The sequence below is a fragment of the Brachycentrus maculatus genome, unplaced genomic scaffold (assembly GCF_059751285.1).
Source record: "Brachycentrus maculatus isolate JH-2025_06_01 unplaced genomic scaffold, ASM5975128v1 h1tg000315l, whole genome shotgun sequence".
In the NCBI taxonomy this organism is placed as follows: Eukaryota; Metazoa; Arthropoda; class Insecta; order Trichoptera; family Brachycentridae; genus Brachycentrus; species Brachycentrus maculatus.
This window is the reverse complement of record NW_028281064.1, coordinates 613,441-634,047: the sequence shown is the minus strand read 5'-3', so window position 1 is coordinate 634,047 and position 20,607 is coordinate 613,441. Positions and strand designations below refer to the sequence as shown.

Sequence of the window (20,607 nt, the reverse complement as noted above, 5' to 3'; positions counted from 1 at the left end):
CATATTGTGCGGTGGAATGATATTACACGATACATCCCTACAACAATGAAGGATGCCGTCAATGGTTTGGCAAATCTTATCTTAAATCTAGTGCCGAACAAAGGGTCATCCGCTCCAGAACCAGAATTGCAGTGAAAATAAAAGTTTTTTTTGGATTAAAAAAAAAAACCTGTATAATACGTATTTGGGTAAAAATAATAGATATTTTTAAGCTTTAAAATAAATGTACGTCGTATTATAAAAACTCGCTTAAAATACAATCCAATAATACATAAAACCTAAAAAATACACTGCAATCGAGTCATATAACATTTATTGATCCGCAAGATCTTTTACAAAAGGGTATGTACCTAATCAAAAAAAAAATCTTACCTTAAGACTTGATTCCAAGATTAAAGGATTGAAATGAATGGTGAGTGGACTTAAACATGAAATGGCTGGTATATCTCTGTAAGTCTGAAATGTGTCGAAACGTTTACACTGAATAAAGATTCTAATATCAACACTCAATTTATTTAAAACCAACTAAAATCGCACAAAACACTTTCACAGAAACGAAAACAATCACAATAAACTACATATACATAGTTTAAAATCACTGCGCACCCAAACATACAATTTATTATTTATTTTATTTCACAACTGTTTATATTTAAATTACTGACACTTGAAATATTCAAAAGCAAGAACGTAAATGCCTGTGCACATATTATTATAAGTTAAAGGTACCTAGTATAGTATTAAGGGTAACAATAATATACCATTACACGTGACCGCAAGTTTGCCATCATATTAATTCAATTACTAATTTCTCTTCTGAACTTTTGATTTATTGCGAAATCGCTCCTCTCAAAACAATCGTTTGGTTTAATTTTTCAATGAACACTAACGAATTTTTAAACCTAAAGTTCAAAAATATTGTTTGTTTAAATCTTATCGATCAAATGACTGATTAAATGAAGCTGACGCATATTTTTTTATTAATATGTACCTAAGTACTCAGTTACAATTACTAAATATAGAAATGATGTAATGTTATGAAGATACTACAAACTATGATTTACTTATAAATATCATCACTTTATCACTTCATTTTACCCAATATTTTGAAAACATAACGCGTCATACCACATAAAAACGTTTTGGAAGTTGGAGGGAAATAGATATGCAAACTTTATCGGGCAATATTAAAAAGTTGGAAAAGAGATTTGAACCTAATAGATTGTCGACTCCTTTAATTTTATTTAAAATTTACGATTTTCTTCAAATATTTAACTATTATTATTCAATCGTTTATTGCTTTTTTGTAGCGAAATTTATCATACCTAAAAATTCGTTGCACATTTCACTTTTACTTGGTTAATATCATTATTTTAAAAAAAACTTTAGTGGCATGTTTTTCGATACATTCAACACCGGTGTTTGATAATTACATTAAATGCATTGAAACACGTGTCATAATAGATTTTAATAAATGTAGATTTTCACCAAGTAGAAGTAAGAAATTTAAATAAATAGATATATGTACAAAACTACAAGGTAAATGCTGAATCATTTTTTCCCTATCTTTACTTACCTATTACGTTTATTAGAATATCTAATAATCTATGTTTATAATTTTTTATTTGATTTCGTAAATAAATGTACAGTTTTTGTAGAAATAATCAATTTTACAATATTTGTAGCAATCTACCCCGCTTTGGAGTTTAAAAAGTACCTACCGGGATAAAATAAACATTTTCTTCGCTGTATGGCCGCTTCTTTGAATTTGACATTCGAACGCGAAAAAAATGTGCTTGTCCTATTCCTATTCGTCTGTTTCCCGTTGCTGTTATGTTTTTGCGAGGTCGCCTAGGTGAATTTTAAACAATGAAAAGAAAAAGAAATTGCTTGATCGAAGTTATCGATGCCGCAGGAGATTTACGAGAAGCTGAACCTAAAAGAACCAAAATGCCGTCTCCCAAAGAGTGGTTAGCTAGGTTACAAAGCGCCGAAAAATCTGCCGCCAACCAGAATAACATACGAAAAGTTTATTACAAGTTTTGTGACAATGTAGAAATGGTGGAGGAGTACAATATGGATACATCCGTTGTTTTACGGCGAGCTTGGAGAAGACCGGGAAAGCTCGGTGAAGAGGGAAGATGGGATGTAGAAATAGGCGAGCCCGAACCTCGGGCAATCAGTCCACTAGAAAACGAAATTATAATTGAGAGTAACGATCAAGTAAGTAACAATCGGCAACCCTTTTCTAGCTCAGCAAACATTATTTTCAACTGAAATAAATAAACCAAAAAGATATACTAAGTTAACAAATAGATTTTTTGATAAAAATAATGCTTTGGCACATTTTCTCTTATTTTTTCTTCATATCAATATTTATTACTGAGATAAGTTATCTTTTAAATGAAGGAATAATAAACACGATTAATTCATTATATTTTTTTTCTTTACCATGGTTTACTTTCATTCTTTACTCCAAGGAATAAATGAAATTAGTATGCCTTCGTGTATAGGCATCGATATGTGTTTCACTAGATATTTTTGGCAATATGTGTGAATAACTCCTTTTAGCAAACTCACAAAATTCTTATTTTCCAGCCGAGCATATTGAGAAGAAATACCAGAATAAATCTCGAATGGCGAATAAGGAATCTTCCGTATCCGATAGAGACATACTCGGTAGCGGCCAACGTTGAAGAGAAATGCATAATAGTTAGAACAACCAACAAAAAGTATTTTAAGAAACTCAGTATTCCGGAGTTAGACAGGATTGGCATCCTTCCTGTACAAGCTAATATAGAATTTACTCACAAATTTAATACGCTCATAATCACTGTAAGTTTGAACAACTCCTTTACTTAACTATAATGCTGTTGATGGGGACATTCAAGGATCCACAAATTTTCACCAACATAAAAATGAGAACATTTTTGGTGAGTGATCCAAGTGGGCGCTATGCGTAACTAAAGTTTCTCCAGGGTATGCTTGGCTACAATAGTTCAGAGACTAGAAGGAATGTGTATTTGACTACGCATTTTTATCGATTGTTGCGCGGTATGATCGATAATCCTGAAATTATCCGGAGCATTGGTCTGTATGTTCCCGATAGTTACCTAAGACAGCGTCGGCATTGATTGTTTCACATTCCTATACACAGGACCAACCTGCCGCTGGTTATTCCTGTAGGAAGAGCTACCGCTATGTTGAACAATATCTCATTGGATATTGATCTGTTCCATATGTCTGAAGGAGTTTTCCGAACCGGGATTCTTCTACACCTTTAGCAATAGTATTCTTGCATATTTTCGATTTTTATGTAAACGTTTTAAATTTTTTAGTTTGTAATGTTCACGTTAATCGAAAATAAATAAATTGAAATTGAATTGAATTAAATAATATGTGGCTTCAAAATTTCCATTGTGACAATTCCTCGAATGTCCTCATTTTAGTACCATATTTTTTACTGGCATATCTACACCTAGTTATTTAGTTGTAAGATGATTCAACCTTGGGATGTTTTATTGTTTCACAATTTAATTGTTCATCAACATTTTGAGTGTGTCCAAATACTTGTTCACAAATTTGGATTATCTCCAATTAGGAGTTATTTGACATCTCAACATAGATGAAGAAGAATATGGAAGCCTGGGTATTTACGGCGCTTTTGACCGTATTCTACTGTCTATTCCATTATATTATTAGTATCCATATTCTTCTTCATCTATGTTGAGAAGTCAAAAAATAATTTTAAAAAATGTTCATTAGTTTACATTTTTATAAATGCTGTTACTTTTACTTGATTCTAAATGCCATGATAAAGACATATCATTGGCAGTCTTTTACGTAGTTATCAAGTAGCATGAGCATAACGTTTTGGACCATCTCATTTTTTATATATCAGGCCAGAGTTTATTATTGTCAATTTTTAATGTAAGTTTTACTCAGTAAATACCACTATTTATTAAAATTTATGGTGACACAAGTTTCAATGCATTCCGCATCATTTTCAAACACCGTATGTGAAGTTAAGTCTAAATTGTAGAGTTGTGTCCTTGGGACGTTGAAGATTGAAGATGGTTTGAAAATGGTGCGCAATGCATCGAAACATGTGTCACAATGGATTTTAAGAAATAGTGGTATTTACTATGTAAAACTTAAATTAAATATGTATAGATTTTGCCACGAAGCTGCCAAATCCATTGATGACATCTATTATTGTCACTAATGTGATCCGAAACATCGAGAAATGCATTTACCCGCTGGCAGCATCCGAAACCAATGTGAAAATTGTTGAAGTTTCAAAATGTTATTTTTTATTTTATTTTATTTCCATTATTTGAGATATGTCCTAAAATATGAAGTCATAGAATGCCATACATTTTTTTGCAAGTGGCACTTGTACTTAAACATATTGTTATAAAAAGAAGCAGTTAAAAAAGGTTTAATAGGTTGAACAATCAATTAGAAAATAATGATAATGTTATCACCAACATTTTTAATGATGGCATTGAGAAGTACAAGAGATCTATTATCAGATGAAATCAAATTGAAACAGAGTCTTGAATTTTCTACCTTATCCTGTAGCTTAGTTGTATATTGCTTTTAACAGATTGTAGTCGGGCGCTTAGAACAATAGACTCTAACCTATAGCGGGTGTTTTTCACGATCAGCACAAAAATATTTCGCTTTATTAAAATTGACATAATTTCTAAAACAAATAATATTTTCGATTGAAATTTTTAAAGAAATCATATATGACATTTGATCATCAAAAATAAATTATAATTGCTTTGATTACATCATAATTTCACCACATTTCGACATGTGTTAATTTATACTTCTTGTCTTTTTTTTTATTGCTCCTTTTTTTTAACGACTACATTTCTTTTCTTTCTTTATAAATATATTTGACCTGTGCTTTAACTTGTTTCTGTAAGTTTGTTGTGTTCTCATCTAATTGATGAAAATCATTCAAACAATTTGTATTGCACTGTATTTCATTTCACGTTATGTGTTTTTCATTTTCCGCCAACTATAAATAAATTACACAAATATTTTCGAGAAATTTTTATTTCATGTATGAATTATTTTAATTTCAGTACAAGAAGCCAAAGGAATTATTGGACCTGGAGAAGTCGTGGATATCAGAAGTAAAGAATATCAAGACATCGGATGGAATAAGTGATTGCAAAACAAGTTAATTTGTACTCTGCATCTCGTGATCACACAGGTTAATAATAACTTATTAGACATTCGGAGATATTTTCTGAGTCTCCTTGCGACAACCCAAAGGAAAAATTTAAAAGGAAAATCGAAAGTTATATGGTTGTAATTTCACATAATGGCCTAACCTACAAATCACAAATTCTTATTTTGCCCTGAACGATCTGGGTGCGATCCACTTATTGTGATCAGAGTTTAGGACTTGCAACTTTGATAAGTGTCCGATAATATTGAACAGGAAATAAAATAATGTATAAATTTTCTACATATTTCAATTTATTACAAAAATTTTAATATACATTTAAATTATATTAGGTTGTCGGGAATGGAGAAGTGTGCAAGGAGAACAAAGATTATCTATTTAACTGAGTACAGTAAGTCCTCTACCAAGTACCAAAGGTTTTAATGTAAGTTGAAAAAAAAATAGTTGTGATTTTTTAGAAAGATTCAACTGGTTCAATGTATTTAAGTGATCAACAAATGTATTAGATAAGTGACTAGGATTTGATTGATTAAAGACAGATGCGAAATATTTTGAGAATACTTGTGCTATGTCTCTTCCATTATTTTCATGTATATCATCAAAGTTCATCAGTTTCGGAGCGCAATTTGTGGCACAAAAGGATTTAGAATATGACCAGAAAACTTTAACATTTCCTACCAATCCTTCTTCAATCGAATTTATATAATTTTTAAAGCAATCCTTTTGTAATGCTTTAGATCTTTTACTTAATATTGAAAATATCTCATAATCTAGGGGGTTATTATTATTTTTTGCTCTCATTCTGTATTTATTATTTTCTTTCAAAACTCTAATAAGTGGTTTGCTAAACCATTTTGGATAGTGACTGTTGGTTTTTTTTTATTTTTCATTGGAACGTGATTATTTATAATATCTCAAAGTGTATTATAAAATGTTAAGACCGTTTCGATTGTACCCAATCCTTTAAATTTCATGGACCAGTCTGGTCTTGACGACATAGTTCATAATATTTACTAAAGTTGTATTTCAGAGGATAACAATTTTCATTTAGTAATTGAACAGTCTCAATTTTTAAGGAAATCTTAAATAGAGATGATGTTGATCAATTGGAGTCAAACCGGAGGTAGAATTAATTTCGATGTTGTTTTTATCAGAGAAAACGAGGTCTAATATGCGGTCATTGTGATTACAGATATTATTGATAGAGATTACAAATACAAGTAAAGTCAATTAAATTCAATGCCTTCAGACTAAAATGATTCGTACGAAAGAGAATTTTGTTGTCAAAAGATACATCTGACATCCATTCAATTTCAGGTATATTAAAGTCACCTAATATTACATATTAGGTGACTTTAATATACGCCCGCCTTGTCCGCCACTGTAGTGTAATGGTCAGCACGCTCGGCTACCGTTCTGGAGGTCCCGGGTTCGATTCCCAGGGGGGTCAAATAAATATAAGTGATTTTTTCACTGTAATATTTATTCAATATTACCCTGGACTGGTACCTGAAGCGGAGGGCTGATCACCTTTCTTTCGTGTGTAAACGATCAAGATAACACTGTGTTCATGTGAAGCAGTGCCCTATGCACCATTGGGGTGCGGATAAGGGTTTTATTATATTATTATTAATATTACATATTGTGATTTAGAGTCATTACACTAAAGATAGTTGTACTGAAGCTTTTTAATGCAATCATTATAGCTAGCGTAATGCAAATTTGGTGGAATATACACTACGCAGATATGTATACAAAAACTAGAGTTAACGTTTGGTTTGATTGTTACCCATAAATCTTCACCACCACTCTCGAACACTGTATTTCTCCAAGATACCAGTTGTTTCGAGATAGCTATCAGAACTCCGCCTCCTTATTTGTGAGTAGAACTAAACTATTCACAATCTCTTCTGAAGACAGCGCGTGAAGTATCGCGTATCAAATAGTTCTTCACTGAATATTGTCAAGTTCAACCATGTTTCAGTTATAAACATGATATCATAGTTATTACACAAGACTCCTTGATAGAAAGTTGTAGTTTTAGTCTTTAAACCTCTTGTATTTTGGGAAAATATATTTAAGGAAGTGAAAGAAAATTTAGGAAGTTTTATATGTTTTTTGGCAATGTGGAGATAATTGTTGGTAAGGAGTTAACATATTTGATGGTTAAATTTGTTTCTCCATTTTTTATTCTTAATTCCATTTCGTTTCCTAGGTTTGACTTAATTTTTAGATTATCAGTTGTTTTAGACTTTGATCTAAGCAGTCGTTTGATTAGCGAGGAGGCACGCAGTTTGACTTTTATAGGCCTATTATTCCCATCTCGTTGCGTACCCAGTCAATAGATTTTTATAATAATAATAATAATAACTCTTTATTCCAGCTTGACTAAGTGGTGGGTGCAATACTTAGTCAGCCATATATGTTTTACAACATTTTTTTTATACAATGAAATTAAAAATAATAAACAAATAAGAAAGTGAAATAAAAAAATAAAAATAATAATAATAAATTTGGAGAGATGTAGATGAAAATTAGCTCGCTGGCAAACGCAGCACTGTGCTCCAGTGCCGCCACATGTCCAGCCCCCATCTGTGCTCCACAAGCCGCTTTATGATGAGGTTGGAGCTCTTCATCAGCCTCTCCAGGAATCCTGCCACTCGGTGCCTTAACAGGCCATCCCAATGTGGTAGGCGTGCTGTGGCAAACATACCACTCGCGCCATTACGTCACCATTAGTTGTTGGTTCGATTTGGTTGATTATTTGGGTAGTGATTTTGATGTCATCTTCGATTTTCTGTATTCGGGTTGGTGAGAGAATCTCAGGTATGTTGTAAATTATAACATATTGGAACGCTCCTTTCTTTCTTCCATCTCCGAAATCGCTTCGATAATGTCGTTCGGATTGTTACTTTGTTGAGTCGGGGGGGGGGGGGGGGGCGCTTTGGATGATTGTTTTGTATGATTTTATTTCTCCCTCTAAACTTCCCATTTTCACCGCCATTTGGCTTATTGTCCCCAATAGGTTTGAAAATTTGGGAGATAATTTTGCGATATGATCTTTGGTGAATTTGTTAGTTTGGTCATTTATAAAAATATTTAGGTTAGTTTCTTGCTTCTTCGATACAATGCATTGCTGTGTTATCGGTGTTTGACATTTTATTTTTAGTAAAAATATAAGAATTTAATTTAATATATAATATAATTTAATTATTAAATTTATAGTAGAGTTCAGGTTCAGTACCCCTGGATATATTAAACATTTATTTTTATTATTTATTTTCTGGCTTACTTCCATTTTGCTCCGATGCGTATTGGTCACATTCATTACTTTCCATTTGACTGCCATAAGTGATCCAGATGTGTAATTCTCTACATCACCTTTTTTCATTTTGGCTTTGTCAAAATCGGGCATATTTTTTCTATTGGTTCTGGCTGTTCCGCAAGCGTTTGTCCCATTCTCAAAGTGTCAGGCTCGTATACCAGTTATCCACGCATAATTGGTGGGCCTTGTTCAAATACTCGCGCATCACCGTCGTTACTATTCTTCTTCTTCTTCTTCTTCTTTCCATGTTCGCTCCCTAGGTGGAGCATATGGCCAACACGAGTCGTCTGCAAGTCACTCTGTCACGCGCCATCTCCTTGGCTTCCTCCCAGGTCAGTCCGGCGTCTCGAAGTTCCGCTGAGTATAGTCGGTGAATGGTCGTCAGCGGCCTTCCGGGGCGCCGGAATCCTCGGAATCCAATATTGCTTCATATTATTTTAAAACTAAACCCACGAGCAATATAATAATCATATGCATTTCTTCCAGAGATGTTTTCGTCCATTTATTCATTTTCGAAGAGCTTACTAACTGGTCTGCATACCTATTAGTCTCCTCCACTATCATGCCCATGACCGAGTCTGAAAAAAATAATTGGATGTATTCCAATTCCGTCTGTTATGTTGGCTGTCGGACTTATTCCTGATGCAGAACTATCGAAAGCATGAAGCATCGGGGAGAAACTTCCTTTATTCCACTTTCTTTTGTCAACTTTGACCATTTTAGTAGCTGGTGGATTGCTGTCTGATTGTGGATTGATCAGATGATTCATCGGAAGGCGATTCATTTGATGACATTACCAAATCATAAATATCACTCAAAATATCTTCATCCTCGCTTTCAATAAGCATTTGCTCGATATCTTCATTTGTATATTGAAAACACATTTTGAACCGTCAAGCTTCGCTGTGTAAACTTACACCATAACTCGCTGCATATACAAAATTTGATAGTGGTTTCGCCACAGTGCGAAATGAACTCAAAATAATATTGATTCGAAGGACCAGTCTTAATAATAATAATAAGACGACAATTTTACAAGAGAAATATTGAGATCGCTTTGGAGTCGTATTATTCTCTCGAGTTAGTTCGACGATTTATGCTCGAACTTACAAGTACCAAGGGACGGCGGTTATTTCGATAAAATATCAAATAGTACATATGAATAACGAACTAACCTTTTTTGCTTATAGTTTGTTCTTAATCCAGCGCTGGGATCAGGGCGTTTCTCTCTTGATGGATGATTATTATTTATTTATTGTAAGGCCAACAGACAATTTAGTATAACATAAATATACATTCAATTAAGTAATATTTGTAATGTCCAATTACAGGCTTTAACATAATTGTTACAAATAAGTAAGGTACCTTTTTATTTCTGTGCGCATACATACCAATGTTCATAATTACATGTAGAAATGCATACACCATTCACTGGTATGATAGTGCCTTAAATGAAAAGTAGTGTAACTTATTTTTTCCATAAACATAATTAAATTAAATTTCGTGAACGTGATATGCATGCGCATGCGCACATAGGTACACGGTACACATACATATATATATATATACAAATAAGCAATAATAATTACATACTATTTTCAAGATTAAAGGATTCTTCAATTTCTTTCTTAAAGGATTGTAGTGTAATATTGAATATATCTGTATTCTCATATTTATTATTTATTAAATAACAGGTTCTGTTAATGAAAGAATTTTGATATGACTTGGTATTACATTTCGGAACGTGAACAATACTTTTGTTTCTTGTCTGGGTCCCAGGAACCCTTAACCCAATCTGTGACAAAAGCTGTGGACAGTCAACAAGATTATTAATGATTTTGTAAATATATATAATATCGGCCATGATGGTTCCATGTGGTTAACATCGATCCTCGGGTCACAAAAAATACAGCGAGGTATTTCTGCAAGTCGATATAGAGCGCGCCCGCGTGAAGTGTCAAATTGCAACTAAGGTACTTTTGTTTTTCGGTCGTGCATCGGGCAGTCTGGGCATCGTTCGAGACTCAAAATGTACCAGCGACAATTATCGGCCAAACCAGATAGTCTATTTATTACCTGCATAGAGCAGTGGGCAAAGCGGCGTGTCAGCATGTTGGACCTGGCATGTTGTTACTGGCGCCTGAGTCTTCACCATCCGCACAGTGCTCCTGAAGGATATGTCCTAAGTACTTGAAGCTACTAACTCTTAACTTCTTGTCCATTTATAAATACTGTGTAATTTTTGGGTTTAAATACAACAAACCCACATTTTTTAGTGTTATACTCTAGACCGTTTTCTATGGCATAGCATTCACATATGGCAATTATTTTACATAGGCCAGTTATCGATGGTGCCATCAGGACCATATCGTCGGCGTACGAGATGGCATTCTATTCCCGCATTCACTTCCCGGTTCAACCTTCCAGGTAATGCATCCACGTATAGGTTAAATAGGTTGGAGGATGTAATTCCACCTTGTTTAAGTCCTCGGTCAGTTTTAAACGGAGTTTCTATCCCCCATTTTACTCTATATATGAGATTTTCATTCCACGTTTGCAACATACATTTAGTCGTAGGGAATTCTATTAATTTTTGTATTTTGTTATCCAAAGTGTGATGTATCACTTTATCATATGCTCTTCTAAGGTCCAGAAAACAGGCATATACTGGCGTATTTCGGCGCACATATATATTTATAATGTTTTTTACGCTGTGTCCGTTCCCATTCCCCTTTTAAATCCAAATTGGTTCTCAATCATTTTTATGTTTTCGATAGCTTTCTCCATCATAATATTTTCTAGGGTTTTTGCCGCCATTGTGGAAACTGCTATTGGCCTGTACTTTTCTTTTTTGGCTAAATTGCCCATAGGGTTTTTACACAATAGGTACAATTATTGATGTGCACAGTGACTCGAGTAGGAACGAGTGCCGAAACATTGCTGTGAAAGCTAGAGCCCACTGTATGTTTATAATTTGTATTTTTATTTTGTTGGTAATTTTTCCATTTTTTATGATATTTTGATTTCTCTTTAATTATTTTTATCAGTGAAGGGCTGTACCAAGGAGTGTAAGAACTTTTTTTTTGTATTTTGAGTGGTGAAAATTCATCAAGAGTACCTTTAATTATTATTAAACCATATCCGCTCCCTAGGTGGAGCATATGGAGTCCACAAACTGTCTACAGGCTTTTTTTGTCGGCTGCCAGCTCCCTTGCATCCTCCCAAGTCAGATCCGCGTCCCGAAGTTCTGACGAGAACTGCCGACGAATTGTCAGCAGTGGTCGTCCTGGACGGCGTGAACCTGATGCCTTGTAAAAGAGGCAAGCTTGATTAAGGCTTTCAGGAAGCATGCGGAGTACATGGCCAAGCCAACTGAATCGCCTTTTCTTGACGACAGTTGTGACCAAGATTTGCTGCGTCCTACGCCTTATCTCTTCATTCCTCACAAAGTCAAACCACCGTACGCCTAAAATTCTCCGCAGACACCTATTCCCAAAGCTTAGTACATGGCTGCTCTGGGCCCTTGTAAGGTGCCATGTTTCACAGCCGTATAAGAGAACAGGAACAATGCAGGCATTGTAGTACCTTTAATAGACAAATAAAACTCGTCAACAGTGGTCGCCCTGGGTGGCGCGAACCTGATGCCTTGTAAAAAAGGCAAGCTTGATTAAGGCTCTTGCGAGGCATGCGGAGTACATGGTAGAATGTGGTGAATATTATGGATTTGATCCGCACGCGACCTACCAGGCAGAAACCCCGCCTGGTTTTCTCTGAGCATTTTCATAATGGGGGCTCGAATTCTCTGTATGGTTACGTGGGCGAGTACCTTCCCAAGTATACTGAGTAGCGTAATGCCGCGGTAGTTGTCACAGTTAAATGGATCACCCTTCTTATGTAACGCGGTAATCTCCCCAGTTACCCAGTTTCATGGGCATCGCTCTTCTTCCCACTCACTGGTCATTAACTGGTGTAAAGGGCCAATAATGTCAGTAACGCTGCATTTCAAGAATTCCGGGTGGATACCGTCAGCACCAGGGGCAGTCCCATTTTTTAATTTCAGCACAGCGACTTTAATTTCTGCCTGTGTCGGTAGACCATCAGGTATGGCGACCGCCCGTGGAATACTTGACGCAGCTTCCGTGGGAATATCGAGGATGATTGGTGGAGGAGGGCGATTTAAGATCACGCTGTATTTCCTTTAATAACTCCATTTGTGCTGTTCACAGCTCCAGGGTTTATCGATTTTTTTCAATGATTCTTGAAATTTATTGTCTGGATCCACTTTTATTACTTCAATCTTGTTGTTGTTCAGGAAATCTGTTGTTTTTTTAATCGGAATCATTTCTGTTTATAATAACAATGGTGTTGCCTTTATCCGCTTTTGTAAGAACAAGGTTTTCACTTCTTATTACTCTTGAAATATTTTTGATAAGTTAAGCTTCTTTATGGTAAAGTAATAATTATACTTCTTCATCTAATACTTATAAGATAATACTGACGCATTTTGTGTATTAAGCTGGTCCATATTTTTAACATACATATTAATTTAATATTGAAACAGCTCGATTATTTTTTACATTTATTTTTATTTTTTAATGGTATAGGTTTATCCTTACAGAGTTAAAAAATAACAGTCAAAAGTCAAGTGCATATTTTAAAATCCACGCAATAAACAGTTATTGGTTTTACATTCAAAACTGACCCATTGAAAATGGATTATTTCTCAATATCACCGATATGTGTCAACCCAATTACTGACTAGGAGTGAAATAAGACAACTCAATACATATTTTAATATATTTTATTATATATAAACTGCAGTAAGACATTAGTATTTGTCATGGAAATAAGTGTAAAATTAAGTACTTATGTGGCATTAAATTATTTATTTAAAAAAAATACTTAAAAACGTATTGGTTGAACAGAATTACTAATATGTATTTTTTAAAGATCTAAATAAATTTGTATTTCTGGAATGGAATAAATTCCTCTAGCACAGGTAACACCGGTTCTGGAATTGTTTTTATGATTTCTTCAGAAGTATACCATATAGTATCCTCTTTTTCTGGCCATTTCCAATTCAGGCCACTCATGACCATGAACTTGATCAAGGCAGAACCATCCTCTTTGCCATTGATCATGATTCCTGGAAAATATTCCCCTTACTTTACAATATACTACTCATGTAACCGACAGGTTACGGGCAATTGTGCAAATGAAAAAGGCGGGTGATGAAAAAATAACCTAGTGATCTTTCCATTTTCAGAGGCTTTATACCTTTTGTTCCATTCATTCAAGGAGTGTTGATGTTACAAGCGTTTTCTATATCTCAGTAGAAACATTGAGAAAGTTAGTGCCGACTTTTTGGTGGTTGCGCGTTTTATATATATATATATATATATATATATATATATATATATATATATATATATATATATATATATATATATATATATATATATATATATATATATATATATATATATATATATATATATATATATATATATATATATATATATATATATATATATATATATATATATATATATATATATATATATATATATATATATATATATATATATATATATATATATATATATATATATATATATATATATATATATATATATATATATATATATATATATATATATATATATATATATATATATATATATATATATATATATATATATATATATATATATATATATATATATATATATATATATATATATATATATATATATATATATATATATATATATATATATATATATATATATATATATATATATATATATATATATATATATATATATATATATATATATATATATATATATATATATATATATATATATATATATATATATATATATATATATATATATATATATATATATATATATATATATATATATATATATATATATATATATATATATATATATATATATATATATATATATATATATATATATATATATATATATATATATATATATAATGTGGTAATATTCTTCTTTGTGAATTAGTGGGTGTATAATAATAAAATAAACAATGTGTTGCTTTGTAATTAAAGAAACGACAATAAAAGTTTATTCTTAATTAATCTTTTATAAATTATAAATAATATGACAGTCCACAATATTTTTCTATCTATCTGATTCTCTTGTTTTTCCCAGTGCGACTTATGGCGACATCTGGTGGTAGATTTGCGCGATCTGCTTTACCGACTGTCACAATATTGATTGTCGGTACTATATGTAGGTACTTATATATATATATATATATATATATATATATGTATATATATATATATATATATATATATATATATATATATATATATATATATATATATATATATATATATATATATATATATAGAAATAAGGGTAAGGTATACAATATTAACATACATTTCTATGTAAAACTAAAAATATTTACATGTAAATATATGTACATGTATATATATACATATGTTTATGTATATATATATATATATATATATATATATATATATATATAAATATATATATATAAATATATATATATATATATATATATATATATATATATATATATATATATATATATATATATATATATATATATATATATATATATATATATATAGAAATAAGGGTAAGGTATACAATATTAACATACATTTCTATGTAAAACTAAAAATATTTTGTAGTAACACATACAAAAACAAGTTTTACATTAGTATACAAGCTTATACAAAATTTTCAGTTTCCGCTAACGGGACGCATTCTATACTTTCTTGTTGGGTGAAGATTTCGTTAGTTTGTTTGACGTTTTTATAGCATTGCAAAGACGGTTGATTTCGCCATACTGCTTTGTCAGCAATGAAATTACATCTTTGATTTTTAGAGGTGCAATTTTATTTCCTCTTCTTAATATTGAAGGATCTAACTGACAACTATTTTTCCCTTTTTTATTTACATACTTTGGTCGACAAAAGTCATGCTTGTAATTTTCTTCTCCTTGCACGCTCACATTTTGTCTTCCACGTTTCAGTAAAAATCTCTTTATTTGATTAAATTTTAAATGCCATGATCCTGGTGGTTTTTGATCAATTTTATTGGCAGAATTATAAAAAATGCGATGCATGTATGTAAACTGGAGTAAGACATAAGTATTTGTCATGGAAATAAGTGTAAAATTAAGCACTTATGTGATAATAAATTATTTATTTTTAAAAAAATACTTAAAAACATATTGGTTAAACAGAATTACTAATATGTATTTTTTTAAAGATATATTTCTAGTACTTTGAGATATTTGATTTCCGTATTATTCATGATTATCTTGGGATAAGTTGTTTTGCCGGGTATAAAGAATACAACATTGACCATCGGAAGTTATCCCCACCCCGGGGAGATGTTTCAATGTAGATTCCTCTCCCATCATTCCGGTAGGATCGACCCATTCTCGCACTGGATAGCGTTCTACGCGATCGCCCGGTGCATCCCAACACAAGCCAGTAGTTTCCTTCTGGTGGTATGTAATTACCTATTGCATTTCCAGCCAAAGCCAATGTCACTAGAGTTCCCCTCTCCGCTGATGTTATGCCACTAACCTGCTTTTCTCCGCGTTACGCAATCACTCTATCTGGTTTTTAGACAGTGGTGATCCCTGTCTCGTCAATGTTCCAAAGATCTTTTGCATTAAGTGCATACTTTATTTATTGTTTCGGCATTAACTTTGTGGTAAGACATGTTACAATGATTAAAGAAAACACTTCGTTTTTTACCACTTGAGTTTTATTATAGACTACATGTTTCAGAAGTTAAACTTCCATCATTCAGGTCTGTATAATAACTAAAATATAAAATATAAAATTGTTCTATAAATAAGGAGAGGGGAAAGTAAGGGGAAGGGGTTAGTCAAGGGACGGAGTTTGAAAACAAAGGAAAAATGGAAAGCAATGGCGAAGAATTTTGAAACAATATATTATTTAATCAATTATTATTAGAATTCAGGTTTTTTTTGTATTTCTAAATTTTCAAGATAATTCATAATTTGGCCTTTATATGGAACAAGGTGTAATAATTTTAATTTATGAGAGTGAAATGAGTGATTAGTATCTATTATATGATTTGCAAATTCCGAAAAATAATTACTAACAAGACCGCTATGATGTTCTTTAATTCTAATCTTTAAATTTCTCGCAGTTTGGCCAATATATTTTTTATCACAATCTCCACACGAAATTTCATAAACACCACTTTTTTGTAATAAATCAATTTTAGATTTTGAGTTATCGAGGATTTTATGTCAATTATTATACTTATAATATGCAGGTTGGATATGGGAGGGTAAGATTTTCGAAATATTTTTAGTTATTGAACCCGTATATAAAATTTTTCGCCAAGATTTATTTTTGATTGAATCATTATTAGGAGCTGAATATATCTATTTTTTGGTTAAATTATTTTTAATTTTATTTCATCCACCCACTTTGATTTCTACCAACAGACAGGCCCATCTTTCAAAATGTGATTTTTAAAGTGTACCTATATTTGAAGTCAAAGGTGATGTTTAGAAAACATGCAATAAATCATATACTTTTTTTTTCTGTGGCGTGATCACACGGATTTTTGGCAAATCTGACAAACTATTGTGCTTCTTTTTAGCATTGTATGGGCAAACCCAGTAAGTTCTCCGAGGTGCTGGGGTCCTTGGTACACTTGTAGAAACAGGAACTGAGCCATCAACCAGCATGCTGCATGAAGGCTCCATCTTTTGATTTTGGTAGCTCACTCATTTCGCTAAAATAGTACTTCCAAGTAGGTGTTAACTTCTCGGCAGATTCTTCAACATAATTCCTCCTTTGTTACATCAGTTGATTTTTTGATAAATCTAAATTGTATAAGGTTTACAATATCTAGGCGAAGACGGTGTAGGGTTTCGCCAAATATTTTTTTTGCCTTCTTTGCCACAAATTATCGGAAGTGGTGCAAAAGAGCTCAGGAATATATGTGCTTCTGAGGCAGCATCATCATCAAATTTTTGTTTATATTTGGCTTGTTGTGATCTGTCACAACCCCATTTACAGATAATTTTTAAAGAATTTAATTCATATTTTTTAGAGAGTGGTACAAAAGAGCTCAGGAATATATTTGCGTCTGAGGCAGCATCATCGTCAAATTCTTATTTATATTCGGCTTGTTGTGATCCGTCACAACCCCATCTATAGATAATTTTTAGAGAAAAAAGGATTTCTTCTAGCGCCATTGATAGGCGCGTAACTGTATTATCGATTAAACTTTGTAAATTGCTTTCTCCACTGATACTTGTGACCCTTATACAATACTATCTTTGGGTGGGTAACATTATTTTTCTGCCTCTAACAATATGTTGTAGCATGGATAAAATGATTTATTTGTATTCCTGATGGTTTCATATTGTCGCTTGGTTAAATCGGCTTCAACAAACATCGCTAGGGCTTGCAACGGTAATTTCTTCTTGATCATTTACTGGCATTGTTGCTCCCTTAAAAATATCACAATAGATATAATTATTGCAAATTTTTGAAGAGTAATTTGAAATGAGATTGAATTTAATAAATAAATAGATTATTCCTATTTTTTATACTGATATGTATTAAAAATATATATATATATATTAGGCATTGGCGAATAATTATGCCCTAGCATGCCGAAAAGTTTAATTCAATGGTGCCATTAACTATGAACAATAAAGAAAAGACTAAAATACATGAAATTCATATTCTTTCCATATTTATATGCCTACTTTAGTAAAACATAACATGTTTAGACTATATTTATTGATTTGGCGTTTAATTTGTAGTACTCCATTTTAATTTATGTATTAATTTTTAAATCAAACACATATTTTTTGAGTCTACTAAGTTGTATTTTATTAACAAAAACGCATAAAAAAATTAATATTGTGACAATTGTTTCGCTTAGTTATGGCATTTTCAAACGAATATACTATTTAATAAAAACACATTTATCGTCACACCATGCCAATAAACTATCATCACTGCATTATTTTGTTTCCAGATATTCGGCACCATGCCCAAATGGTAAATCAAAACAAAAATGGTTTAATAATTTAATTTTCCACAATTGACAACGAATATGCATTGAAATACATACTTTAAAATAAGATTTTGTAATTTATTATTAGATTAAAACCAATATTTTTAGCTTTTCCACTTTTTTAAGATTTTGTATTCTGATTTATAAGATTACGAAGGATTACTTTGTCTCGTTCCTTTGAAACTCTCCAAAGGACGATTGTGTTACCCTCTAGCGGTAGACTACAAGACTACATGCATTATATATATTATAAAAAGTATATCTTTGAGTCAAATAAGTCCACCAAACTGTTGGAAGTCAAATTTTCTTATTTTTTTAATTCACATAAGCGAGTGCCGAAAAACGAGTAGTGCCAGTGAATTGTATACTTAACCCTATTCTTCAATTTTACAATATGATTATTAAAATAAATAAATGTCTGAAATTATCTTATGTGGATATGATTTAGACAGATTAAGTATAATTATATAATTTTATTTCCTGTTTTTTTTTGTAAATATAAAAATAAAATAAAAAAAGTGTCTTGTTTTTTGAGTTTGAGTGCAGTAAAAAACTATGTATATTTAAAAGAATACATCCACTTTACCACTAATCAGATATTATGTTAACATTTGTTTATTAAACTGCACTATTATTTATCTGTTGTATGTTTATGTTTATGAGAGAATACAATTTTAAACCACAATAATAATTTTGTTTTATTTAAAAAATACTTTCTCATGATTTTATTAATCGACCAAATAGATGTTGATGAGAAGTACCTACTGTTTCTCTCCAAACTACAGAGTAAGGGTGTTTATCCACTACACGGAATTTTAAATAAAATTCCGTGTAGTGGATAAACAGTCCGGCAGTCCGGTTTCGAAAAATGAAAGCGACTACGACAGTTTAGCGTGATCGAATTTACGCGCAACGTGTTCACGCTCCGATCCGAAGAAAGATGGACAAAAGCACAAGCCAATTGTCGTTTTAAAACGCTAACTGACGTGCCGGACGGTAAAATTACATGGAATTCCGGGTTAGGTAAAACGTTAACTCAAAAATATGCAATTTTGACTTAATGATGCAGTATTATAAAGTTTTCAATGTTCTATAAACTGGCAAAATACACTAAGTAGTTTGAAATGTCATATTTATGTGGTTTTAAAAGTAAATTCAACTTTAAGTTTAATAGCGGGTATTTTATTCAGGCTAAAAGCTTTAAATAAGCGGGATTATTCGTTTGAACAGAGATTTTGGAGTTAACGTTTTTTACCAGTATTCCCACGATCTGTATAATATATATTTAGACACAGATAATCCTGTCAGCGAGTGAGTTCTTTCAATGTATCCAGAATTATCGCATGCCTAGGGTTGGCGTTTATGAAAAAACCGCCTGACAACAATGTGTTACATACATTGTAATATTACTAATAAAAATGTAATTTCTGTGATGATAGTGGATTATAATACAATAGTTTTTAAATATCGGTAATAAAATTACCAGTTGACAGCAGAAATATAAAAAATCAAATTTATAAAAATAATAATTTAAAACCAATATACTTAATTACACAAATGAAAAGGCTTATTGTTCATAAATTGCACAATTTTTAAATATATAAATAAAACAAAACATTTAAAACTACAACTTTATAAGCTAGTGAATACTTTTCCACCTCCGTGGTGTAATGGTCAACAAGTTAAGCTGGAGGTCCCGGGTTCGATTCCCAAGGGGGGTGGAAATGAATATTGGTGATTTTACTTCATATTATCCTGGACTGGTCCCTGAATCGCAGGAGTGATCACCTTCCCTTCATGTAAGTAACAATCAAGTTAACACTGTGTCAATACAATGCCCTATGCGCCATTGGGTACGGACAAGGGTAAGAGGAAGAAGAGATACTTTTGGCACGTCAATAATGCCAGAATTCAAACACCGATTAATAAGTAACCAGGATCATCTCAAATGCATGCTGAAGAGCTCT

General features: G+C 31.9%; 1 protein-coding gene and 1 long non-coding RNA gene across 3 annotated transcripts in view; one reads left to right on the top strand and one right to left on the bottom strand.

Annotated features, from left to right (window-relative positions):
- Positions 1–887, bottom strand: part of LOC148304460 (uncharacterized) — a 364,266-nt gene extending 363,379 nt beyond the window's left edge. The window contains exon 1 of the long non-coding RNA XR_015838341.1: positions 373–887. This is a non-coding gene — a long non-coding RNA (uncharacterized LOC148304460). The remainder of the gene's footprint in view (positions 1–372) is intronic.
- Positions 888–1,745: 858 nt separating this feature from the next.
- On the top strand, positions 1,746–18,860 carry LOC148304459 (protein DPCD). Of its 2 annotated transcripts, XR_015838340.1 has the most exons (5): positions 1,765–2,223; positions 2,599–2,835; positions 5,100–5,230; positions 13,798–13,880; positions 18,602–18,860. XR_015838340.1 is itself a non-coding variant. In XM_088268271.1 (4 exons), exons 1-3 carry the CDS (start codon positions 1,870–1,872, stop codon positions 5,199–5,201), a joined length of 693 nt encoding a protein of 230 aa, XP_088124397.1. In that variant the 5' UTR covers positions 1,746–1,869; the 3' UTR covers positions 5,202–5,230; positions 18,602–18,860. The 2 variants fall into 2 exon arrangements, 1 of the variants encoding a protein (XP_088124397.1); XM_088268271.1 differs by lacking the exon at positions 13,798–13,880 and having other exon boundaries at positions 1,746–2,223.
- The last annotated feature ends 1,747 nt before the right edge of the window (positions 18,861–20,607 follow it).